Here is a 26,993-nt window from a genome sequence, read left to right as displayed (position 1 = left end):
CGTTTATGCATTGATAAAGATTAAAATCAACTGACACGCAGTGAATGTTCAGAGTAACAAATGCGTCGTTGACATCTGTTTTCTCAAAGAATATAAAATAAAAGCAGTTTATATCATATTACAGACCTGCTGTTCAGTGCCATGCCATGTTTGACAGAGACAGTGCAAAACTGAAAGAAATGATCCTGTCCAACTAGTGTCTGCGGGTCTCCTATTCTACAGAGATGATCTCCAGACCCCCCCTAACACGTTAAAGTATTGAAGTAGGTTCCTGGGTTCAGGTCAGTGATGATGAAGCTCTTTCCTTCCACAGTCAGTACCTGAGATTTACAGGTGATGTCCATGGCCAACGTCAACAGTCATTTCTCAAGTGACATCTCCTTCATCCTTGAGTGTAAAGGAAAAAGCAACACGTAAGTTTTGCTATTTGCTATCTATGATTTTGTTTAAATTATATGTTGTGAAGCAGCTGATCTCCTCTGTCTGCTCAGGGACTAATTCAGACCTGGTACTCTAGATGGCAAACCAGAAAACTAGCAATTGTCCGGGCCCCCATGCAGGACTAGAGGGCCAGTGCTATGAAGCATTCTTAACATCAATGTGCACTGAAGCGCGTACCTGATGTGACACGTGTTTCTCCACTCTCCCCTCCTTCGTTGCTGGCTGTGACGACCAGGTGACTGGACTGGACGTTGACTACGGAGCAGGACAGGCTGCCTGTGCTGCACAGCTGGGACTTTGGCGAGACGCTGTCGTCATACACTGTGTACGTGACGGCATGTACGGAAGCATTCCATGAGACTGTGGCCGAGGAGAAGACACCGCTGTACGTCACTCCTGTTGGGAGGACAAGGAGCTGTGGAGGTGGAGGGGAGGGTTTATCGTTAGTATTGATTGTGATAAGAACTGCCCGAACGGCACAATCACATACATGCACCAACGTGACTTTTGAACAATATGTATCAGTCTCAGTGTACCTGTATTTCCACTGCGAGCCACTGATTGGCCACTGCTTCCACCACAGTTCCTGCTTTCCACACTGGCGACGTAAGATGAACCACAGGGCAGGGGCATCTTGTAGGCAGTCGAGTTTGTCCAAGAGAGAGGTCGAACAAGGTCTGGTTGTCCCCGAGGAGACTACCCGTCATGGTCAGCTTGTACTGGACATGTGAACAGGGGACCTGTGTCCAGCTGAAACGCAACACCTGGCGTGTTCGTGTTGTGCTGCGTGTTGCGGCAACAGCCGAACCTGCACGTTGTCTGGAGCACAGGGAGCTAAAAGGAGAGAGTTGGACTGGTCATTAATACATCAACTGTCATTGTGGTGCGACGTGAATACAGAAACTATCGTATAGAATAGGTTTTAAATAATCGCAAAACATCCGTTTCTTGTAACAACTGTGAGATTTCTTACCAGCTCCAATGCGTACTGTGTCACTGACAGAACTGTTGCATGTCCCATCTGAGGCCAGTACAGTGACGTTGTACTGGACTCCACACCGAAGGCCCTCTATGGTGCAGTTTGTGTCCAAGCTGTCACAGCACAGCCTGGCGCCACTGTCGTCCTGGGCGCAGCCGAAGTATTCCACTGCACCACTGGCGGGAGTCCAGGACAGCAGTGCCGACTGGTTGGCACAGTTGTACTCAACTGAGAGGTCGACTGGTCGGCATGGGGCTTAAGGGGTTGGGGGATTCAGAGTTTTGAAGATGCTTTTCTGAGTGAAGCACTTAAATGGGCATTCTACATTATAAAGCTAACGGTACGTTCTAACAGCAGGTGACACAGCCTGGCGTATTTTCCGGAAGTGCGTTATTTGTCTATGGGACCCAGCGATAGTCGAAAAGTGGGCGGTGGAACGTCATTCGAAAACATGAAAATAATGTTTCTTTGTTTACCCTCCATGAATGGTGATACGGAACTCCCTCTAGGAGATTTGTATCACCCAGAGTCGCCGCTGTTCGCCCGCTGTTAAAACGTAGGTTGAGGATAGTAAAGAAAGCATTGTATTGGTGCTTGTATGTGTACATGTTTTTCATTTTTGTGACCAACTTAAATTTTTATGTTTTAAAGAAACCCCTCAACAGACCCTGGGGTTCGCACAGACATTACAGGGGAAAAAATACGTGTACATGTGTTTCTGTGTCTCTGAGCTGCGTTTTTAAACATGCGTTACCTGTTTGCAACTGGATGGTGGCGCTGGGACGACTGTCACACAGGCTGTTGGCGGCGTAAAACCATTTAGGACTGAGACCAGATTTTACAAAATGCTTTCTAAATCATGAGTTTTCTGAGAAACCTATGTTTCGATTTAGTGGCCGCCGAAAATATGTTATTCCAAGGACCTCCAGAAGCAAAGATTTAAGTTAAAAGCGTTCGGTGTCAAAGAAAATATATATTCAATGATTTGCACACATTTTCATGATTTTTTTAAGCCAAAATGAGTTAATAGCACAGGCAGACTCTTCACATTCTAGAGCATGTCTGAATATAAAAGTAATGTCAGAGCTGAAATCGAAATGTATTATGAAATAATACACGCACGCACGCACGCACGCACACGCGCACACCCACACACACACACACACACACACACACACACACACACACACACACACACACACACACACACACACGCACACACACACACACACACACACACACACACACTCTCTCTTACCAGGGTGCTGCCTGTTAGTCCCTCCAGCTTGCGTCCGTCCCTCAGGTCAGAAAACATGTCGCTGATTGATGTCTTCCCCGTCTTATTGGGGGAAAAACAAACAAAACAACATAAGAAGATTAATTCAATATAAGACAGAGATGGTCTAATAGAGACTAATGTATGATATATGTATATATATACTAAGATGACTAATAGAGAGATAAGATAAGACAGAGATGGACTAATAGAGATAAGATAAGACAGAGATGGACTAATAGAGAGATAACTGGCATTTTTTTAAATCAGCATCGGCTCACGTCTGCATTCAAAAGGCAATATGAAATATTATGTAGAAGCATTTATTTGTAACCATAAAAAGGTTGTTGACTTATCATTTTTAATAACAAATTAATTGGCCTGCCTATACATACTTAAACAATTAGATCACAACACATACGTAGTCACTACCAAGTGAAGATGTATTGTGTTGTGTGCTTTCGTTTATGCATTGATAAAGATTAAAATCAACTGACACGCAGTGAATGTTCAGAGTAACAAATGCGTCGTTGACATCTGTTTTCTCAAAGAATATAAAATAAAAGCAGTTTATATCATATTACAGACCTGCTGTTCAGTGCCATGCCATGTTTGACAGAGACAGTGCAAAACTGAAAGAAATGATCCTGTCCAACTAGTGTCTGCGGGTCTCCTATTCTACAGAGATGATCTCCAGACCCCCCCTAACACGTTAAAGTATTGAAGTAGGTTCCTGGGTTCAGGTCAGTGATGATGAAGCTCTTTCCTTCCACAGTCAGTACCTGAGATTTACAGGTGATGTCCATGGCCAACGTCAACAGTCATTTCTCAAGTGACATCTCCTTCATCCTTGAGTGTAAAGGAAAAAGCAACACGTAAGTTTTGCTATTTGCTATCTATGATTTTGTTTAAATTATATGTTGTGAAGCAGCTGATCTCCTCTGTCTGCTCAGGGACTAATTCAGACCTGGTACTCTAGATGGCAAACCAGAAAACTAGCAATTGTCCGGGCCCCCATGCAGGACTAGAGGGCCAGTGCTATGAAGCATTCTTAACATCAATGTGCACTGAAGCGCGTACCTGATGTGACACGTGTTTCTCCACTCTCCCCTCCTTCGTTGCTGGCTGTGACGACCAGGTGACTGGACTGGACGTTGACTACGGAGCAGGACAGGCTGCCTGTGCTGCACAGCTGGGACTTTGGCGAGACGCTGTCGTCATACACCGTGTACGTGACGGCATGTACGGAAGCATTCCATGAGACTGTGGCCGAGGAGAAGACACCGCTGTACGTCACTCCTGTTGGGAGGACAAGGAGCTGTGGAGGTGGAGGGGAGGGTTTATCGTTAGTATTGATTGTGATAAGAACTGCCCGAACGGCACAATCACATACATGCACCAACGTGACTTTTGAACAATATGTATCAGTCTCAGTGTACCTGTATTTCCACTGCGAGCCACTGATTGGCCACTGCTTCCACCACAGTTCCTGCTTTCCACACTGGCGACGTAAGATGAACCACAGGGCAGGGGCATCTTGTAGGCAGTCGAGTTTGTCCAAGAGAGAGGTCGAACAAGGTCTGGTTGTCCCCGAGGAGACTACCCGTCATGGTCAGCTTGTACTGGACATGTGAACAGGGGACCTGTGTCCAGCTGAAACGCAACACCTGGCGTGTTCGTGTTGTGCTGCGTGTTGCGGCAACAGCCGAACCTGCACGTTGTCTGGAGCACAGGGAGCTAAAAGGAGAGAGTTGGACTGGTCATTAATACATCAACTGTCATTGTGGTGCGACGTGAATACAGAAACTATCGTATAGAATAGGTTTTAAATAATCGCAAAACATCCGTTTCTTGTAACAACTGTGAGATTTCTTACCAGCTCCAATGCGTACTGTGTCACTGACAGAACTGTTGCATGTCCCATCTGAGGCCAGTACAGTGACGTTGTACTGGACTCCACACCGAAGGCCCTCTATGGTGCAGTTTGTGTCCAAGCTGTCACAGCACAGCCTGGCGCCACTGTCGTCCTGGGCGCAGCCGAAGTATTCCACTGCACCACTGGCGGGAGTCCAGGACAGCAGTGCCGACTGGTTGGCACAGTTGTACTCAACTGAGAGGTCGACTGGTCGGCATGGGGCTTAAGGGGTTGGGGGATTCAGAGTTTTGAAGATGCTTTTCTGAGTGAAGCACTTAAATGGGCATTCTACATTATAAAGCTAACGGTACGTTCTAACAGCAGGTGACACAGCCTGGCGTATTTTCCGGAAGTGCGTTATTTGTCTATGGGACCCAGCGATAGTCGAAAAGTGGGCGGTGGAACGTCATTCGAAAACATGAAAATAATGTTTCTTTGTTTACCCTCCATGAATGGTGATACGGAACTCCCTCTAGGAGATTTGTATCACCCAGAGTCGCCGCTGTTCGCCCGCTGTTAAAACGTAGGTTGAGGATAGTAAAGAAAGCATTGTATTGGTGCTTGTATGTGTACATGTTTTTCATTTTTGTGACCAACTTAAATTTTTATGTTTTAAAGAAACCCCTCAACAGACCCCGGGGTTCGCACAGACATTACAGGGGAAAAAATACGTGTACATGTGTTTCTGTGTCTCTGAGCTGCGTTTTTAAACATGCGTTACCTGTTTGCAACTGGATGGTGGCGCTGGGACGACTGTCACACAGGCTGTTGGCGGCGTAAAACCATTTAGGACTGAGACCAGATTTTACAAAATGCTTTCTAAATCATGAGTTTTCTGAGAAACCTATGTTTCGATTTAGTGGCCGCCGAAAATATGTTATTCCAAGGACCTCCAGAAGCAAAGATTTAAGTTAAAAGCGTTCGGTGTCAAAGAAAATATATATTCAATGATTTGCACACATTTTCATGATTTTTTTAAGCCAAAATGAGTTAATAGCACAGGCAGACTCTTCACATTCTAGAGCATGTCTGAATATAAAAGTAATGTCAGAGCTGAAATCGAAATGTATTATGAAATAATACACGCACGCACGCACGCACACGCGCACACCCACACACACACACACACACACACACACACACACACACACACACACACGCACACACACACACACACACACACTCTCTCTTACCAGGGTGCTGCCTGTTAGTCCCTCCAGCTTGCGTCCGTCCCTCAGGTCAGAAAACATGTCGCTGATTGATGTCTTCCCCGTCTTATTGGGGGAAAAACAAACAAAACAACATAAGAAGATTAATTCAATATAAGACAGAGATGGTCTAATAGAGACTAATGTATGATATATGTATATATATATACTAAGATGACTAATAGAGAGATAAGATAAGACAGAGATGGACTAATAGAGATAAGATAAGACAGAGATGGACTAATAGAGAGATAACTGGCATTTTTTTAAATCAGCATCGGCTCACGTCTGCATTCAAAAGGCAATATGAAATATTATGTAGAAGCATTTATTTGTAACCATAAAAAGGTTGTTGACTTATCATTTTTAATAACAAATTAATTGGCCTGCCTATACATACTTAAACAATTAGATCACAACACATACGTAGTCACTACCAAGTGAAGATGTATTGTGTTGTGTGCTTTCGTTTATGCATTGATAAAGATTAAAATCAACTGACACGCAGTGAATGTTCAGAGTAACAAATGCGTTGTTGACATCTGTTTTCTCAAAGAATATAAAATAAAAGCAGTTTATATCATATTACAGACCTGCTGTTCAGTGCCATGCCATGTTTGACAGAGACAGTGCAAAACTGAAAGAAATGATCCTGTCCAACTAGTGTCTGCGGGTCTCCTATTCTACAGAGATGATCTCCAGACCCCCCCTAACACGTTAAAGTATTGAAGTAGGTTCCTGGGTTCAGGTCAGTGATGATGAAGCTCTTTCCTTCCACAGTCAGTACCTGAGATTTACAGGTGATGTCCATGGCCAACGTCAACAGTCATTTCTCAAGTGACATCTCCTTCATCCTTGAGTGTAAAGGAAAAAGCAACACGTAAGTTTTGCTATTTGCTATCTATGATTTTGTTTAAATTATATGTTGTGAAGCAGCTGATCTCCTCTGTCTGCTCAGGGACTAATTCAGACCTGGTACTCTAGATGGCAAACCAGAAAACTAGCAATTGTCCGGGCCCCCATGCAGGACTAGAGGGCCAGTGCTATGAAGCATTCTTAACATCAATGTGCACTGAAGCGCGTACCTGATGTGACACGTGTTTCTCCACTCTCCCCTCCTTCGTTGCTGGCTGTGACGACCAGGTGACTGGACTGGACGTTGACTACGGAGCAGGACAGGCTGCCTGTGCTGCACAGCTGGGACTTTGGCGAGACGCTGTCGTCATACACCGTGTACGTGACGGCATGTACGGAAGCATTCCATGAGACTGTGGCCGAGGAGAAGACACCGCTGTACGTCACTCCTGTTGGGAGGACAAGGAGCTGTGGAGGTGGAGGGGAGGGTTTATCGTTAGTATTGATTGTGATAAGAACTGCCCGAACGGCACAATCACATACATGCACCAACGTGACTTTTGAACAATATGTATCAGTCTCAGTGTACCTGTATTTCCACTGCGAGCCACTGATTGGCCACTGCTTCCACCACAGTTCCTGCTTTCCACACTGGCGACGTAAGATGAACCACAGGGCAGGGGCATCTTGTAGGCAGTCGAGTTTGTCCAAGAGAGAGGTCGAACAAGGTCTGGTTGTCCCCGAGGAGACTACCCGTCATGGTCAGCTTGTACTGGACATGTGAACAGGGGACCTGTGTCCAGCTGAAACGCAACACCTGGCGTGTTCGTGTTGTGCTGCGTGTTGTGTGTTGCGGCAACAGCCGAACCTGCACGTTGTCTGGAGCACAGGGAGCTAAAAGGAGAGAGTTGGACTGGTCATTAATACATCAACTGTCATTGTGGTGCGACGTGAATACAGAAACTATCGTATAGAATAGGTTTTAAATAATCGCAAAACATCCGTTTCTTGTAACAACTGTGAGATTTCTTACCAGCTCCAATGCGTACTGTGTCACTGACAGAACTGTTGCATGTCCCATCTGAGGCCAGTACAGTGACGTTGTACTGGACTCCACACCGAAGGCCCTCTATGGTGCAGTTTGTGTCCAAGCTGTCACAGCACAGCCTGGCGCCACTGTCGTCCTGGGCGCAGCCGAAGTATTCCACTGCACCACTGGCGGGAGTCCAGGACAGCAGTGCCGACTGGTTGGCACAGTTGTACTCAACTGAGAGGTCGACTGGTCGGCATGGGGCTTAAGGGGTTGGGGGATTCAGAGTTTTGAAGATGCTTTTCTGAGTGAAGCACTTAAATGGGCATTCTACATTATAAAGCTAACGGTACGTTCTAACAGCAGGTGACACAGCCTGGCGTATTTTCCGGAAGTGCGTTATTTGTCTATGGGACCCAGCGATAGTCGAAAAGTGGGCGGTGGAACGTCATTCGAAAACATGAAAATAATGTTTCTTTGTTTACCCTCCATGAATGGTGATACGGAACTCCCTCTAGGAGATTTGTATCACCCAGAGTCGCCGCTGTTCGCCCGCTGTTAAAACGTAGGTTGAGGATAGTAAAGAAAGCATTGTATTGGTGCTTGTATGTGTACATGTTTTTCATTTTTGTGACCAACTTAAATTTTTATGTTTTAAAGAAACCCCTCAACAGACCCCGGGGTTCGCACAGACATTACAGGGGAAAAAATACGTGTACATGTGTTTCTGTGTCTCTGAGCTGCGTTTTTAAACATGCGTTACCTGTTTGCAACTGGATGGTGGCGCTGGGACGACTGTCACACAGGCTGTTGGCGGCGTAAAACCATTTAGGACTGAGACCAGATTTTACAAAATGCTTTCTAAATCATGAGTTTTCTGAGAAACCTATGTTTCGATTTAGTGGCCGCCGAAAATATGTTATTCCAAGGACCTCCAGAAGCAAAGATTTAAGTTAAAAGCGTTCGGTGTCAAAGAAAATATATATTCAATGATTTGCACACATTTTCATGATTTTTTTAAGCCAAAATGAGTTAATAGCACAGGCAGACTCTTCACATTCTAGAGCATGTCTGAATATAAAAGTAATGTCAGAGCTGAAATCGAAATGTATTATGAAATAATACACGCACGCACGCACGCACACGCGCACACCCACACACACACACACACACACACACACACACACACACACACACACGCACACACACACACACACACACACTCTCTCTTACCAGGGTGCTGCCTGTTAGTCCCTCCAGCTTGCGTCCGTCCCTCAGGTCAGAAAACATGTCGCTGATTGATGTCTTCCCCGTCTTATTGGGGGAAAAACAAACAAAACAACATAAGAAGATTAATTCAATATAAGACAGAGATGGTCTAATAGAGACTAATGTATGATATATGTATATATATATACTAAGATGACTAATAGAGAGATAAGATAAGACAGAGATGGACTAATAGAGATAAGATAAGACAGAGATGGACTAATAGAGAGATAACTGGCATTTTTTTAAATCAGCATCGGCTCACGTCTGCATTCAAAAGGCAATATGAAATATTATGTAGAAGCATTTATTTGTAACCATAAAAAGGTTGTTGACTTATCATTTTTAATAACAAATTAATTGGCCTGCCTATACATACTTAAACAATTAGATCACAACACATACGTAGTCACTACCAAGTGAAGATGTATTGTGTTGTGTGCTTTCGTTTATGCATTGATAAAGATTAAAATCAACTGACACGCAGTGAATGTTCAGAGTAACAAATGCGTCGTTGACATCTGTTTTCTCAAAGAATATAAAATAAAAGCAGTTTATATCATATTACAGACCTGCTGTTCAGTGCCATGCCATGTTTGACAGAGACAGTGCAAAACTGAAAGAAATGATCCTGTCCAACTAGTGTCTGCGGGTCTCCTATTCTACAGAGATGATCTCCAGACCCCCCCTAACACGTTAAAGTATTGAAGTAGGTTCCTGGGTTCAGGTCAGTGATGATGAAGCTCTTTCCTTCCACAGTCAGTACCTGAGATTTACAGGTGATGTCCATGGCCAACGTCAACAGTCATTTCTCAAGTGACATCTCCTTCATCCTTGAGTGTAAAGGAAAAAGCAACACGTAAGTTTTGCTATTTGCTATCTATGATTTTGTTTAAATTATATGTTGTGAAGCAGCTGATCTCCTCTGTCTGCTCAGGGACTAATTCAGACCTGGTACTCTAGATGGCAAACCAGAAAACTAGCAATTGTCCGGGCCCCCATGCAGGACTAGAGGGCCAGTGCTATGAAGCATTCTTAACATCAATGTGCACTGAAGCGCGTACCTGATGTGACACGTGTTTCTCCACTCTCCCCTCCTTCGTTGCTGGCTGTGACGACCAGGTGACTGGACTGGACGTTGACTACGGAGCAGGACAGGCTGCCTGTGCTGCACAGCTGGGACTTTGGCGAGACGCTGTCGTCATACACCGTGTACGTGACGGCATGTACGGAAGCATTCCATGAGACTGTGGCCGAGGAGAAGACACCGCTGTACGTCACTCCTGTTGGGAGGACAAGGAGCTGTGGAGGTGGAGGGGAGGGTTTATCGTTAGTATTGATTGTGATAAGAACTGCCCGAACGGCACAATCACATACATGCACCAACGTGACTTTTGAACAATATGTATCAGTCTCAGTGTACCTGTATTTCCACTGCGAGCCACTGATTGGCCACTGCTTCCACCACAGTTCCTGCTTTCCACACTGGCGACGTAAGATGAACCACAGGGCAGGGGCATCTTGTAGGCAGTCGAGTTTGTCCAAGAGAGAGGTCGAACAAGGTCTGGTTGTCCCCGAGGAGACTACCCGTCATGGTCAGCTTGTACTGGACATGTGAACAGGGGACCTGTGTCCAGCTGAAACGCAACACCTGGCGTGTTCGTGTTGTGCTGCGTGTTGTGTGTTGCGGCAACAGCCGAACCTGCACGTTGTCTGGAGCACAGGGAGCTAAAAGGAGAGAGTTGGACTGGTCATTAATACATCAACTGTCATTGTGGTGCGACGTGAATACAGAAACTATCGTATAGAATAGGTTTTAAATAATCGCAAAACATCCGTTTCTTGTAACAACTGTGAGATTTCTTACCAGCTCCAATGCGTACTGTGTCACTGACAGAACTGTTGCATGTCCCATCTGAGGCCAGTACAGTGACGTTGTACTGGACTCCACACCGAAGGCCCTCTATGGTGCAGTTTGTGTCCAAGCTGTCACAGCACAGCCTGGCGCCACTGTCGTCCTGGGCGCAGCCGAAGTATTCCACTGCACCACTGGCGGGAGTCCAGGACAGCAGTGCCGACTGGTTGGCACAGTTGTACTCAACTGAGAGGTCGACTGGTCGGCATGGGGCTTAAGGGGTTGGGGGATTCAGAGTTTTGAAGATGCTTTTCTGAGTGAAGCACTTAAATGGGCATTCTACATTATAAAGCTAACGGTACGTTCTAACAGCAGGTGACACAGCCTGGCGTATTTTCCGGAAGTGCGTTATTTGTCTATGGGACCCAGCGATAGTCGAAAAGTGGGCGGTGGAACGTCATTCGAAAACATGAAAATAATGTTTCTTTGTTTACCCTCCATGAATGGTGATACGGAACTCCCTCTAGGAGATTTGTATCACCCAGAGTCGCCGCTGTTCGCCCGCTGTTAAAACGTAGGTTGAGGATAGTAAAGAAAGCATTGTATTGGTGCTTGTATGTGTACATGTTTTTCATTTTTGTGACCAACTTAAATTTTTATGTTTTAAAGAAACCCCTCAACAGACCCCGGGGTTCGCACAGACATTACAGGGGAAAAAATACGTGTACATGTGTTTCTGTGTCTCTGAGCTGCGTTTTTAAACATGCGTTACCTGTTTGCAACTGGATGGTGGCGCTGGGACGACTGTCACACAGGCTGTTGGCGGCGTAAAACCATTTAGGACTGAGACCAGATTTTACAAAATGCTTTCTAAATCATGAGTTTTCTGAGAAACCTATGTTTCGATTTAGTGGCCGCCGAAAATATGTTATTCCAAGGACCTCCAGAAGCAAAGATTTAAGTTAAAAGCGTTCGGTGTCAAAGAAAATATATATTCAATGATTTGCACACATTTTCATGATTTTTTTAAGCCAAAATGAGTTAATAGCACAGGCAGACTCTTCACATTCTAGAGCATGTCTGAATATAAAAGTAATGTCAGAGCTGAAATCGAAATGTATTATGAAATAATACACGCACGCACGCACGCACGCACACGCGCACACCCACACACACACACACACACACACACACACACACACACACACACGCACACACACACACACACACACACACACACACACACACACACACACTCTCTCTTACCAGGGTGCTGCCTGTTAGTCCCTCCAGCTTGCGTCCGTCCCTCAGGTCAGAAAACATGTCGCTGATTGATGTCTTCCCCGTCTTATTGGGGGAAAAACAAACAAAACAACATAAGAAGATTAATTCAATATAAGACAGAGATGGTCTAATAGAGACTAATGTATGATATATGTATATATATATACTAAGATGACTAATAGAGAGATAAGATAAGACAGAGATGGACTAATAGAGATAAGATAAGACAGAGATGGACTAATAGAGAGATAACTGGCATTTTTTTAAATCAGCATCGGCTCACGTCTGCATTCAAAAGGCAATATGAAATATTATGTAGAAGCATTTATTTGTAACCATAAAAAGGTTGTTGACTTATCATTTTTAATAACAAATTAATTGGCCTGCCTATACATACTTAAACAATTAGATCACAACACATACGTAGTCACTACCAAGTGAAGATGTATTGTGTTGTGTGCTTTCGTTTATGCATTGATAAAGATTAAAATCAACTGACACGCAGTGAATGTTCAGAGTAACAAATGCGTCGTTGACATCTGTTTTCTCAAAGAATATAAAATAAAAGCAGTTTATATCATATTACAGACCTGCTGTTCAGTGCCATGCCATGTTTGACAGAGACAGTGCAAAACTGAAAGAAATGATCCTGTCCAACTAGTGTCTGCGGGTCTCCTATTCTACAGAGATGATCTCCAGACCCCCCCTAACACGTTAAAGTATTGAAGTAGGTTCCTGGGTTCAGGTCAGTGATGATGAAGCTCTTTCCTTCCACAGTCAGTACCTGAGATTTACAGGTGATGTCCATGGCCAACGTCAACAGTCATTTCTCAAGTGACATCTCCTTCATCCTTGAGTGTAAAGGAAAAAGCAACACGTAAGTTTTGCTATTTGCTATCTATGATTTTGTTTAAATTATATGTTGTGAAGCAGCTGATCTCCTCTGTCTGCTCAGGGACTAATTCAGACCTGGTACTCTAGATGGCAAACCAGAAAACTAGCAATTGTCCGGGCCCCCATGCAGGACTAGAGGGCCAGTGCTATGAAGCATTCTTAACATCAATGTGCACTGAAGCGCGTACCTGATGTGACACGTGTTTCTCCACTCTCCCCTCCTTCGTTGCTGGCTGTGACGACCAGGTGACTGGACGTTGACTACGGAGCAGGACAGGCTGCCTGTGCTGCACACCTGGGACTTTGGCGAGACGCTGTCGTCATACACTGTGTACGTGACGGCATGTACGGAAGCATTCCATGAGACTGTGGCCGAGGAGAAGACACCGCTGTACGTCACTCCTGTTGGGAGGACAAGGAGCTGTGGAGGTGGAGGGGAGGGTTTATCGTTAGTATTGATTGTGATAAGAACTGCCCGAACGGCACAATCACATACATGCACCAACGTGACTTTTGAACAATATGTATCAGTCTCAGTGTACCTGTATTTCCACTGCGAGCCACTGATTGGCCACTGCTTCCACCACAGTTCCTGCTTTCCACACTGGCGACGTAAGATGAACCACAGGGCAGGGGCATCTCGTAGGCAGTCGAGTTTGTCCAAGAGAGAGGTCGAACAAGGTCTGGTTGTCCCCGAGGAGACTACCCGTCATGGTCAGCATGTACTGGACATGTGAACAGGGGACCTGTGTCCAGCTGAAACGCAACACCTGGCGTGTTCGTGTTGTGCTGCGTGTTGTGTGTTGCGGCAACAGCCGAACCTGCACGTTGTCTGGAGCACAGGGAGCTAAAAGGAGAGAGTTGGACTGGTCATTAATACATATACATCAACTGTCATTGTGGTGCGACGTGAATACAGAAACTATCGTATAGAATAGGTTTTAAATAATCGCAAAACATCCGTTTCTTGTAACAACTGTGAGATTTCTTACCAGCTCCAATGCGTACTGTGTCACTGACAGAACTGTTGCATGTCCCATCTGAGGCCAGTACAGTGACGTTGTACTGGACTCCACACCGAAGGCCCTCTATGGTGCAGTTTGTGTCCAAGCTGTCACAGCACAGCCTGGCGCCACTGTCGTCCTGGGCGCAGCCGAAGTATTCCACTGCACCACTGGCGGGAGTCCAGGACAGCAGTGCCGACTGGTTGGCACAGTTGTACTCAACTGAGAGGTCGACTGGTCGGCATGGGGCTTAAGGGGTTGGGGGATTCAGAGTTTTGAAGATGCTTTTCTGAGTGAAGCACTTAAATGGGCATTCTACATTATAAAGCTAACGGTACGTTCTAACAGCAGGTGACACAGCCTGGCGTATTTTCCGGAAGTGCGTTATTTGTCTATGGGACCCAGCGCTAGTCGAAAAGTGGGCGGTGGAACGTCATTCGAAAACATGAAAATAATGTTTCTTTGTTTACCCTCCATGAATGGTGATACGGAACTCCCTCTAGGAGATTTGTATCACCCAGAGTCGCCGCTGTTCGCCCGCTGTTAAAATGTAGGGTGAGGATAGTAAAGAAAGCATTGTATTGGTGCTTGTATGTGTACATGTTTTTCATTTTTGTGACCAACTTAAATTTTTATGTTTTAAAGAAACCCCTCAACAGACCCCGGGGTTCGCACAGACATTACAGGGGAAAAAAATACGTGTACATGTGTTTCTGTGTCTCTGAGCTGCGTTTTTAAACATGCGTTACCTGTTTGCAACTGGATGGTGGCGCTGGGACGACTGTCACACAGGCTGTTGGCGGCGGTGACAGAGAACGTATAGAGGACGCCACAGGCAAGGTCATCCACCATACACGTGGTGCTGGTGGAAGCAGTGCAGTTTGTCGCGTGGCCTCCACCCACCGCCGTCACCGTGTACATCTCTGCCCCTAACGTTGCGTTCCACGATATGGTTGCTTCATTGGACAGACAGTCCAAGGAGCCGTTGATGCCTTGGGGTTCGCATGGAGCTGGAGAATACACATGAGAGGGAATTTGGTTGGTCGGATGATCGAGGGTTTAAGAAATGCAAGTTGTTGTTGTTGGCCACCCATACAGTACCTGATGAGATGTTGACTGGTGGACTGAGCTGGCTGTCACAGTATGCTTTGTGAGCCCTGACTTGAACAGAGAAGGTAATTCCGCAGGGCAGACCCTCGACGGAACACGTATTGTCGGAAGACGTGCACGGGAAAACTGTTCCGTCACCACCAGTGACGAAAGCTGTGTAGTTGAGGGCATCGGTGCTGGGATTCCAGGAGATGGCCGCGGTGTTAGAGGAACAGTTGACCCTGGCGCTTATATTCTGGGGCGGGCAAGGGACTGGGGAAAATGATGGATTGTTTTAATTAGATGAATAATCTACAGGTGGCAGCATGCAGTCAGTCAGTGTATAGAGTAAAAGTGTTCTCGTGCACGTAAATTCTCCATCTCTTACCCGAGCTGAATGTCAGGGTCTGACTCGGACCACTGGAGGAGTTGCCGTTAATAGCCTTGACAGCTACAGTGTAGTTGGTGCCACACGTGAAGTTTCTAAGGGTACAGTTGAGTTCAGAGGACAGGCAGGTGGCATTCATAGGACTACTCCAGGCAGACACAGAGTACTGTACTGCCCCCCTGCTGGCAGACCAGGACACAACAGCAGTGTTCCTGATACAGTCAGGAGCTACCGAGACGCTGGTAGGAACACATGGCACTGCAAAGAGACGATGGAATACAGCGTTAAACATTACACAATATAACTGGGCTCAAAGATATTCTGTATAGTAAATGATTAGAACTGATCGGAACAAGAAAGAAATGTAACTAATTGTAACAATTAAGATCTAAAATCAGTATTATGATGAGTGGACATGCTATACGTACAGTATGTTGTTTATTTTTAGTTCTCATGAGATTGCATTGTGGGGTGGCTAAATGATTCATTCCTCCCCCTTTACTCGTTTCTTACACTCATCCATGTCTAGATTGTAGCCCAAGTAATCTCCCAGAGATATATGCTAAATATCAGTGTCTTTGGTGAGTGTCTCACCTGTTTCAAGTTCCACAGCTGAACTTGGTTCACTGTGACAACCTCTGTCAACAGCTACAACACTGAAAGAGTAGTTTCCACCACAGTGTAGATCAGTGAAAGAGCAGGTGTTTGCAGTGCTTGAGTTACAGGTGTGTTCGTGTCCATCATTCGTGTCCGTTGCTGTTGCTATGTGCATGTTGGCCCCTGAAACAGGGGACCAGGACACTGTGCTAGCCCCACATGATGCAGAAACAGAAACATTACTGGGGGCGCAGGGACCTGGAGAGATGGAGGGAAGAAGTGGAGAGAAAGAATGATTATTCTCTTTCATTTGTGCTTCAATTGATCAAACAAAAGTACAAAACGTATGCTGAGCATCTTAATTAGTCTAGCAAATTAGTCTGTTGGAGACTGTTCATATTAGTACATAGTCTTTAGTCGCATTAGTGTGGTTGCTATAGGCAACACAATATTGTTCTCGGTCCGAGATTCTTTTTCATGTTTCACACACTGTTGTCATGCTTCACACGATATTGCAATATATAATATAATATAATATATATAATATTATATATTCCTGGTGACTTGTGTCAATGCAACCACACTTTCAATTTCCCAAAATTGCACCTTTCAAGTTAGTACATATTTTGTTCTCCCTGTGTACCTGCACTGAAGTGAAGAGGAATGCTGGGATTCCCAGCACATGAGTCAGTATATGGTGTCACTGTGATGGTATAGTTCTGGCCACAGTGCATGTTGGGTATCTGACAGCTGGTACTGTTGGTGGAGCAGCCATGTATGTGTCCATCCTGACCCACTGCTGTCACATTGTAAGATGTGGCACTGGGACTTCTTTGCCAGTTCACATTGGCTGAGTTGGAACAAACCAGACTGGCACTAACACTCACTGGGGCACACGGAACTGAAAAGAGACAAAGGCAAAACACAATGTTGACATGTTGTTATATCATAATGATGTTCAAGGAATTAAATGAATTTCGAAAGGAAATCACACACTTTCAGAAACGTTTTCAAGTCAAATGTTCTACTATAATATGTATTTGTTTATTAATTTAGCAATCAAGTCACTAAGTCCAACCTAGGTTCGAATCCATTCATTCCAAATAAATCTTTCGGAAGAGAACATGAATAAACCTAACAGGTCAAAAGCAGCATTAGTGTTTTTCGTGAACATCTTCTCACCTGATTTCAGTTCCACAGCTGAACTTGGTTCACTGTGACAACCTCTGTCAACAGCTACAACACTGACAGAGTAGTTTCCACCACAGTGTAGATCAGTGAAAGAGCAGGTGTTTGCAGTGCTTGAGTTACAGGTGTGTTCGTGTCCATCATTCGTGTCCGTTGCTGTTGCTATGTGCATGTTGGCCCCTGAAACAGGGGACCAGGACACTGTGCTAGCCCCACATGATGCAGAAACAGAAACATTACTGGGGGCGCAGGGACCTGGAGAGATGGAGGGAAGAAGTGGAGAGAAAGAACGATTATTCTCTTTAATTTGTGCTTCAATTGATCAAACAAAAGTACAAAACGTATGCTGAGCATCTTAATTAGTCTATCAAATTAGTGTTGGAGACTGTTCATATTAGTACATAGAAATTCTTTTTCATGTTTCACACACTGACTGTCACTGTTGTCATGCTTCACATGATATCGCAATATATAATATAATATTATGTATTAAATATATAATGGTAAGACAGAATTCAGTTCCCAGTGGATTCCTCGTGACTTGTGTCAATGCAACCACACTTTCAATTTCCCAAAATTACACCTTTCTAGTTAGTACATATTTTGTTCTCCCTGTGTACCTGCACTGAAGTGAAGAGGAATGCTGGGATTCCCAGCACATGAGTCAGCATATGGTGTCAATTCTGGCCACAGTGCATGTTGGGTATCTGACAGCTGGTACTGTTGGTGGAGCAGCCATGTATGTGTCCATCCTGACCCACTGCAGTCACATTGTAAGATGTGGCACTGGGACTTCTTTGCCAGTTCACATTGGCATCAATGTGCACTGAAGCGCGTACCTGATGTGACACGTGTTTCTCCACTCTCCCCTCCTTCGTTGCTGGCTGTGACGACCAGGTGACTGGACGTTGACTACGGAGCAGGACAGGCTGCCTGTGCTGCACACCTGGGACTTTGGCGAGACGCTGTCGTCATACACTGTGTACGTGACGGCATGTACGGAAGCATTCCATGAGACTGTGGCCGAGGAGAAGACACCGCTGTACGTCACTCCTGTTGGGAGGACAAGGAGCTGTGGAGGTGGAGGGGAGGGTTTATCGTTAGTATTGATTGTGATAAGAACTGCCCGAACGGCACAATCACATACATGCACCAACGTGACTTTTGAACAATATGTATCAGTCTCAGTGTACCTGTATTTCCACTGCGAGCCACTGATTGGCCACTGCTTCCACCACAGTTCCTGCTTTCCACACTGGCGACGTAAGATGAACCACAGGGCAGGGGCATCTCGTAGGCAGTCGAGTTTGTCCAAGAGAGAGGTCGAACAAGGTCTGGTTGTCCCCGAGGAGACTACCCGTCATGGTCAGCATGTACTGGACATGTGAACAGGGGACCTGTGTCCAGCTGAAACGCAACACCTGGCGTGTTCGTGTTGTGCTGCGTGTTGTGTGTTGCGGCAACAGCCGAACCTGCACGTTGTCTGGAGCACAGGGAGCTAAAAGGAGAGAGTTGGACTGGTCATTAATACATATACATCAACTGTCATTGTGGTGCGACGTGAATACAGAAACTATCGTATAGAATAGGTTTTAAATAATCGCAAAACATCCGTTTCTTGTAACAACTGTGAGATTTCTTACCAGCTCCAATGCGTACTGTGTCACTGACAGAACTGTTGCATGTCCCATCTGAGGCCAGTACAGTGACGTTGTACTGGACTCCACACCGAAGGCCCTCTATGGTGCAGTTTGTGTCCAAGCTGTCACAGCACAGCCTGGCGCCACTGTCGTCCTGGGCGCAGCCGAAGTATTCCACTGCACCACTGGCGGGAGTCCAGGACAGCAGTGCCGACTGGTTGGCACAGTTGTACTCAACTGAGAGGTCGACTGGTCGGCATGGGGCTTAAGGGGTTGGGGGATTCAGAGTTTTGAAGATGCTTTTCTGAGTGAAGCACTTAAATGGGCATTCTACATTATAAAGCTAACGGTACGTTCTAACAGCAGGTGACACAGCCTGGCGTATTTTCCGGAAGTGCGTTATTTGTCTATGGGACCCAGCGCTAGTCGAAAAGTGGGCGGTGGAACGTCATTCGAAAACATGAAAATAATGTTTCTTTGTTTACCCTCCATGAATGGTGATACGGAACTCCCTCTAGGAGATTTGTATCACCCAGAGTCGCCGCTGTTCGCCCGCTGTTAAAATGTAGGGTGAGGATAGTAAAGAAAGCATTGTATTGGTGCTTGTATGTGTACATGTTTTTCATTTTTGTGACCAACTTAAATTTTTATGTTTTAAAGAAACCCCTCAACAGACCCCGGGGTTCGCACAGACATTACAGGGGAAAAAAATACGTGTACATGTGTTTCTGTGTCTCTGAGCTGCGTTTTTAAACATGCGTTACCTGTTTGCAACTGGATGGTGGCGCTGGGACGACTGTCACACAGGCTGTTGGCGGCGGTGACAGAGAACGTATAGAGGACGCCACAGGCAAGGTCATCCACCATACACGTGGTGCTGGTGGAAGCAGTGCAGTTTGTCGCGTGGCCTCCACCCACCGCCGTCACCGTGTACATCTCTGCCCCTAACGTTGCGTTCCACGATATGGTTGCTTCATTGGACAGACAGTCCAAGGAGCCGTTGATGCCTTGGGGTTCGCATGGAGCTGGAGAATACACATGAGAGGGAATTTGGTTGGTCGGATGATCGAGGGTTTAAGAAATGCAAGTTGTTGTTGTTGGCCACCCATACAGTACCTGATGAGATGTTGACTGGTGGACTGAGCTGGCTGTCACAGTATGCTTTGTGAGCCCTGACTTGAACAGAGAAGGTAATTCCGCAGGGCAGACCCTCGACGGAACACGTATTGTCGGAAGACGTGCACGGGAAAACTGTTCCGTCACCACCAGTGACGAAAGCTGTGTAGTTGAGGGCATCGGTGCTGGGATTCCAGGAGATGGCCGCGGTGTTAGAGGAACAGTTGACCCTGGCGCTTATATTCTGGGGCGGGCAAGGGACTGGGGAAAATGATGGATTGTTTTAATTAGATGAATAATCTACAGGTGGCAGCATGCAGTCAGTCAGTGTATAGAGTAAAAGTGTTCTCGTGCACGTAAATTCTCCATCTCTTACCCGAGCTGAATGTCAGGGTCTGACTCGGACCACTGGAGGAGTTGCCGTTAATAGCCTTGACAGCTACAGTGTAGTTGGTGCCACACGTGAAGTTTCTAAGGGTACAGTTGAGTTCAGAGGACAGGCAGGTGGCATTCATAGGACTACTCCAGGCAGACACAGAGTACTGTACTGCCCCCCTGCTGGCAGACCAGGACACAACAGCAGTGTTCCTGATACAGTCAGGAGCTACCGAGACGCTGGTAGGAACACATGGCACTGCAAAGAGACGATGGAATACAGCGTTAAACATTACACAATATAACTGGGCTCAAAGATATTCTGTATAGTAAATGATTAGAACTGATCGGAACAAGAAAGAAATGTAACTAATTGTAACAATTAAGATCTAAAATCAGTATTATGATGAGTGGACATGCTATACGTACAGTATGTTGTTTATTTTTAGTTCTCATGAGATTGCATTGTGGGGTGGCTAAATGATTCATTCCTCCCCCTTTACTCGTTTCTTACACTCATCCATGTCTAGATTGTAGCCCAAGTAATCTCCCAGAGATATATGCTAAATATCAGTGTCTTTGGTGAGTGTCTCACCTGTTTCAAGTTCCACAGCTGAACTTGGTTCACTGTGACAACCTCTGTCAACAGCTACAACACTGAAAGAGTAGTTTCCACCACAGTGTAGATCAGTGAAAGAGCAGGTGTTTGCAGTGCTTGAGTTACAGGTGTGTTCGTGTCCATCATTCGTGTCCGTTGCTGTTGCTATGTGCATGTTGGCCCCTGAAACAGGGGACCAGGACACTGTGCTAGCCCCACATGATGCAGAAACAGAAACATTACTGGGGGCGCAGGGACCTGGAGAGATGGAGGGAAGAAGTGGAGAGAAAGAATGATTATTCTCTTTCATTTGTGCTTCAATTGATCAAACAAAAGTACAAAACGTATGCTGAGCATCTTAATTAGTCTAGCAAATTAGTCTGTTGGAGACTGTTCATATTAGTACATAGTCTTTAGTCGCATTAGTGTGGTTGCTATAGGCAACACAATATTGTTCTCGGTCCGAGATTCTTTTTCATGTTTCACACACTGTTGTCATGCTTCACACGATATTGCAATATATAATATAATATAATATATATAATATTATATATTCCTGGTGACTTGTGTCAATGCAACCACACTTTCAATTTCCCAAAATTGCACCTTTCAAGTTAGTACATATTTTGTTCTCCCTGTGTACCTGCACTGAAGTGAAGAGGAATGCTGGGATTCCCAGCACATGAGTCAGTATATGGTGTCACTGTGATGGTATAGTTCTGGCCACAGTGCATGTTGGGTATCTGACAGCTGGTACTGTTGGTGGAGCAGCCATGTATGTGTCCATCCTGACCCACTGCTGTCACATTGTAAGATGTGGCACTGGGACTTCTTTGCCAGTTCACATTGGCTGAGTTGGAACAAACCAGACTGGCACTAACACTCACTGGGGCACACGGAACTGAAAAGAGACAAAGGCAAAACACAATGTTGACATGTTGTTATATCATAATGATGTTCAAGGAATTAAATGAATTTCGAAAGGAAATCACACACTTTCAGAAACGTTTTCAAGTCAAATGTTCTACTATAATATGTATTTGTTTATTAATTTAGCAATCAAGTCACTAAGTCCAACCTAGGTTCGAATCCATTCATTCCAAATAAATCTTTCGGAAGAGAACATGAATAAACCTAACAGGTCAAAAGCAGCATTAGTGTTTTTCGTGAACATCTTCTCACCTGATTTCAGTTCCACAGCTGAACTTGGTTCACTGTGACAACCTCTGTCAACAGCTACAACACTGACAGAGTAGTTTCCACCACAGTGTAGATCAGTGAAAGAGCAGGTGTTTGCAGTGCTTGAGTTACAGGTGTGTTCGTGTCCATCATTCGTGTCCGTTGCTGTTGCTATGTGCATGTTGGCCCCTGAAACAGGGGACCAGGACACTGTGCTAGCCCCACATGATGCAGAAACAGAAACATTACTGGGGGCGCAGGGACCTGGAGAGATGGAGGGAAGAAGTGGAGAGAAAGAACGATTATTCTCTTTAATTTGTGCTTCAATTGATCAAACAAAAGTACAAAACGTATGCTGAGCATCTTAATTAGTCTATCAAATTAGTGTTGGAGACTGTTCATATTAGTACATAGAAATTCTTTTTCATGTTTCACACACTGACTGTCACTGTTGTCATGCTTCACATGATATCGCAATATATAATATAATATTATGTATTAAATATATAATGGTAAGACAGAATTCAGTTCCCAGTGGATTCCTCGTGACTTGTGTCAATGCAACCACACTTTCAATTTCCCAAAATTACACCTTTCTAGTTAGTACATATTTTGTTCTCCCTGTGTACCTGCACTGAAGTGAAGAGGAATGCTGGGATTCCCAGCACATGAGTCAGCATATGGTGTCAATTCTGGCCACAGTGCATGTTGGGTATCTGACAGCTGGTACTGTTGGTGGAGCAGCCATGTATGTGTCCATCCTGACCCACTGCAGTCACATTGTAAGATGTGGCACTGGGACTTCTTTGCCAGTTCACATTGGCTGAGTTGGAACAAACCAGACTGGCACTAACACTCACTGGGGCACACGGGGCTGGGGAGAGAGATAGGTGGGGGGAGTGTTGTTATTGAGGATAAAATGTACACTTTAAGATGATATCCTAAGGAGGAAGGATCTGAATTTCTCATTGCTGAAATGTAACATAATTATTCATTCATTCATTCACTTCCATTGATTCGACTTAAATCTTTCTTAAGTGGAGACTATCCAAAAGCAGCATTACGTTGCCTTTGGCCTTTGTTGTGCATACATACAGTATATGTTCTCCATGTCTTACCTGAGCTGAATGTCAGGGTCTGACTCGGGTCACTGGAGCAGTTTCCATCAATAGCCTTTACATCTACAGTGTAGTTGGAGCCACAGGTGATGTTTGTAAGAGTACAGTTGAGATCAGAGGACATGCAGGTGGTATTCGAGGCATGGCCTTGACTACTCCAGGCAGACACAGAGTACTGTACTGCCCCCTTGCTGGCAGACCAGGACACAACAGCAGTGTTCCTGATACAGTCAGGTGCTACTGAGACGTTGTTAGGAACACATGGCACTGCAAAGAGAGGACGGATACAGAGTTAAACATTGTACAGCAGCATTAATAATGAAGTAACAAGAAAATAAATGTAGCAGGGCTCCAGACTACCATTAAGACAATTGTAAATTAAGATTTGAACCTGCAAATTATTAAGGGGAAACATGGCAATGTGTTATAAAATAAAAGATTGTTTTCTGAGTGGAAACATAATTTTAAATTAATTTACATTGTGTGGTAGTTAATTTATTTTTGACTTCCTCCACTTAATCATTTAATTTCATGCATTCATCTATATCTAGATTTGAAGCCATTTAATATAATGTAATCGACACCTAATTAAAACGACCCAACAGGTAAAAAGCAGCACTGCAGTGTTTTGTGGTGAACATCTTCTAACCTGTTTTAAGTTCCACAGCTGAACTTGGTTCTGTGTGACAACCTCTGTCAACAGCTACAACACTGACAGAGTAATTTTCACCACAGTGTAGATCAGTGAAAGAGCAGGAGGTTCCAACGCTTGAGTTACAGGTGTGTTCGTGTCCATTATGTGCTGCTGCTGTTGCTATGTACATATCTGCTCCTGAAACATTGGACCAGGACACTGTGCTAAACCCACATTCTGTAGAAACATGAACATTACTGGGGGGGCAGGGACCTGGAGAGATGGAGGGAAGAAGTGGAGAGAAAAAACTGATTAAAAACAATGTTCTAAAAGTCTGTTGAAGACTGTTCAGATGCATAGCTTTAAGATTTTAAATCTTGTTCTCTCTGAATACCTGCAATGAAGTGATGATGAGTGCTGGGATTCCCAGCACATGAGTCAGTATATGGTGTCACTGTGATGGTATAGTTCTGGCCACAGTGCATGTTGTTGGGTATCTGACAGCCGGTACTGTTAGTGGAGCAGTAATGTATGTGTCCATCCTGAGCCACTGCCGTCACATTGTAAGATGTGGCACTGGAGCTTCCTACCCAGGTCACATGGGCTGAGTTGGGACACGCCAGACTGGCATTAACATTCACTGGGGCACACGGAACTGAGAAGAGACAAAGGCAAAACACAATGTTGACATGTTGTTATATCATAATGATGTTCAAGGAATTAAATTAATTTCGAAAGGAAATCACACACTTTCAGAAACGTTTTCAAGTAAAATGTTCTACTATATTATGTATTTGTTTATTCATTTAGCAATCAAGTCACTAAGTCCAACCTAGGTTCGAATCCATTCATTCCAAATAAATCTTTCGGAAGAGAACATGAATAAACCTAACAGGTCAAAAGCAGCATTAGTGTTTTTCGTGAACATCTTCTCACCTGATTTCAGTTCCACAGCTGAACTTGGTTCACTGTGACAACCTCTGTCAACAGCTACAACACTGACAGAGTAGTTTCCACCACAGTGTAAATCAGTGAAAGAGCAGGTGTTTGCAGTGCTTGAGTTACAGGTGTGTTCGTGTCCGTTGCTGTTGCTATGTGCATGTTGGCCCCTGAAACAGGGGACCAGGACACTGTGCTAGCCCCACATGATGCAGAAACAGAAACATTACTGGGGGCGCAGGGACCTGGAGAGATGGAGGGAAGAAGTGGAGAGAAAGAATGATTATTCTCTTTAATTTGTGCTTCAATTGATCAAACAAAAGTACAAATTAGTCTATCAAATTAGTCTGTTGGAGACTGTTCATATTAATACATAGTCTTTAGTCGCATTAGTGTGGTTGCTAGAGGAAACACACTATTGTTCTCGGTCCGGAATTCTTTTTCATGTATCACACACTGACTGTTGTCACTGTTGTCATGCTTCACATGATATCGCAATATATAATATTATATTATGTATTAAATATATAATGGTAAGACAGAATTCAGTTCCCAGTGGATTCCTCGTGACTTGTGTCAATGCAACCACACTTTCAATTTCCCAAAATTACACCTTTCTAGTTAGTACATATTTTGTTCTCCCTGTGTACCTGCACTGAAGTGAAGAGGAATGCTGGGATTCCCAGCACATGAGTCAGCATATGGTGTCACTGTGATGGTATAGTTCTGGCCACAGTGCATGTTGGGTATCTGACAGCTGGTACTGTTGGTGGAGCAGCCATGTATGTGTCCATCCTGACCCACTGCAGTCACATTGTAAGATGTGGCACTGGGACTTCTTTGCCAGTTCACATTGGCTGAGTTGGAACAAACCAGACTGGCACTAACACTCACTGGGGCACACGGGGCTGGGGAGAGAGATAGGTGGGGGGAGTGTTGTTATTGAGGATAAAATGTACACTTTAAGATGATATCCTAAGAAGGAAGGATCTGAATTTCTCATTGCTGAAATGTGACATAATTATTCAGGACCATACACACAATCTGCAGACCGCATACATCACTTGATGTATCATTCTGTGATTGTCCATTGTCACCACTAGGTGGCAGCAAAGCCTATATTTTCTTCTATATGTTGTAAATGGAGCTGAAATTAAGTGACAGTACTTCTCTCTTTTCTTACACTGTACCTTATCATCTGCGCACGTGTAGGCACGCGCAAACACACACACACACACACACACACACACACACACACACACACACACACACACAGTCGAGCCGAGATGAGGTTCCTGTAGTCGAGCCGTCCACAAACAATGGATTAAACCTGGTTCACATTATCGTTATCTAAAAGTAAACATATCAGAACAGAGATAGAGTTGGTAAACTTCACACAGGAATGTAAAATATTAAGTCAGGGGTGAAACAAGCGCTTAAATCAGACTTAAATGAAAATGTAGTCCAGTCAACCCTCGTCCGCATGCGCAGTTCTGCTTCCGTAAGATTGCATTGTGAAAACATGGTCCTGTTTGTCTTCATGAGCTTTGTTAGGTTGTTTCATCCCCGGTTCTGATACCTTTACTTTAGGGAAACGATATTTAACCCACTGGTTAAGTACGGCTCGACTCCATTTCTACCTGCTCATAGTACGGTAGCTTAGGGCCATATTTTAGAGAAATGTGGACACGGCTGACAAAAGCGCCACATTTTTTCCACATGTTCTCCATAACCATACGTTTCATTTTGGAAGGGGAGCCACGTCATCAAGATGTCAGAAGGCGGCCATCTTGGCGTTCAAAGATGGCCGCCATGTAAGTGCAGCTATCTCAGCTTCTAAGCCACCTAAAAGGTCAAACTTGGTGTCAATATATACAGTTTCTTTGTCAAGGAATGCAATATAACTATAGGGAATATCAATAAGTGACTGAATCTGCCAATAATAGATAATTTTGTTAATTCTGGCAATATATGTACACAATTATGGTTCGTTTTTGGACTTTACTTTGATGTATTCCTATTCTGTTTGGTTTTGGTGCTCATGTAAGTGATGGTGGACAGATTACAGAGGGACCCGCGTCTGCCACCAACCTCTCTCGGGTTTCAAATCAACCAGGAGAAG

The 26,993-nt window shown here is 44.7% G+C and overlaps 1 protein-coding gene and 3 long non-coding RNA genes across 4 annotated transcripts; all 4 read right to left on the bottom strand.

Annotated features, from left to right (window-relative positions):
- Positions 1 to 1,154: 1,154 nt before the first annotated feature.
- On the bottom strand, positions 1,155 to 2,761 carry LOC310864238. The gene is made up of 4 exons (XR_014569725.1): positions 2,679 to 2,761; positions 2,175 to 2,218; positions 1,415 to 1,675; positions 1,155 to 1,275 (listed from the first exon to the last, which is right to left on the bottom strand). It is a non-coding gene; the product is annotated as an uncharacterized lncRNA (long non-coding RNA).
- A 1,551-nt stretch (positions 2,762 to 4,312) lies between these two features.
- On the bottom strand, positions 4,313 to 5,887 carry LOC310864132. The gene is made up of 4 exons (XR_014569720.1): positions 5,805 to 5,887; positions 5,333 to 5,376; positions 4,573 to 4,833; positions 4,313 to 4,433 (listed from the first exon to the last, which is right to left on the bottom strand). It is a non-coding gene; the product is annotated as an uncharacterized lncRNA (long non-coding RNA).
- Positions 5,888 to 7,388: 1,501 nt separating this feature from the next.
- Positions 7,389 to 9,808, bottom strand: LOC310864670. Its single transcript, XR_014569752.1, has 5 exons — positions 9,740 to 9,808; positions 8,938 to 9,018; positions 8,468 to 8,511; positions 7,708 to 7,968; positions 7,389 to 7,568 (listed from the first exon to the last, which is right to left on the bottom strand). It is a non-coding gene; the product is annotated as an uncharacterized lncRNA (long non-coding RNA).
- Positions 9,809 to 10,521: 713 nt separating this feature from the next.
- On the bottom strand, positions 10,522 to 15,626 carry LOC310863929 (fibronectin type III domain-containing protein 7-like; the record flags this gene model as incomplete). Its single annotated transcript, XM_083772464.1, has 11 exons — positions 10,522 to 10,701; positions 10,841 to 11,101; positions 11,601 to 11,644; positions 12,095 to 12,175; positions 12,897 to 12,963; positions 13,195 to 13,427; positions 13,549 to 13,853; positions 13,999 to 14,259; positions 14,760 to 15,020; positions 15,112 to 15,372; positions 15,488 to 15,626. 7 exons carry the CDS (start codon positions 15,624 to 15,626, stop codon positions 12,936 to 12,938), a joined length of 1,488 nt encoding a protein of 495 aa, XP_083628590.1. The 3' UTR covers positions 10,522 to 10,701; positions 10,841 to 11,101; positions 11,601 to 11,644; positions 12,095 to 12,175; positions 12,897 to 12,935.
- Between the last annotated feature and the right edge of the window lie 11,367 nt (positions 15,627 to 26,993).

This window comes from Protomyctophum parallelum, assembly GCF_964188405.1.
Source record: "Protomyctophum parallelum genome assembly, chromosome: 9".
Lineage (NCBI taxonomy): Eukaryota > Metazoa > Chordata > Actinopteri > Myctophiformes > Myctophidae > Protomyctophum > Protomyctophum parallelum.
The sequence above is the reverse complement of the archived record's forward strand: the minus strand, read 5'-3'. Positions and strand labels throughout refer to the sequence as shown.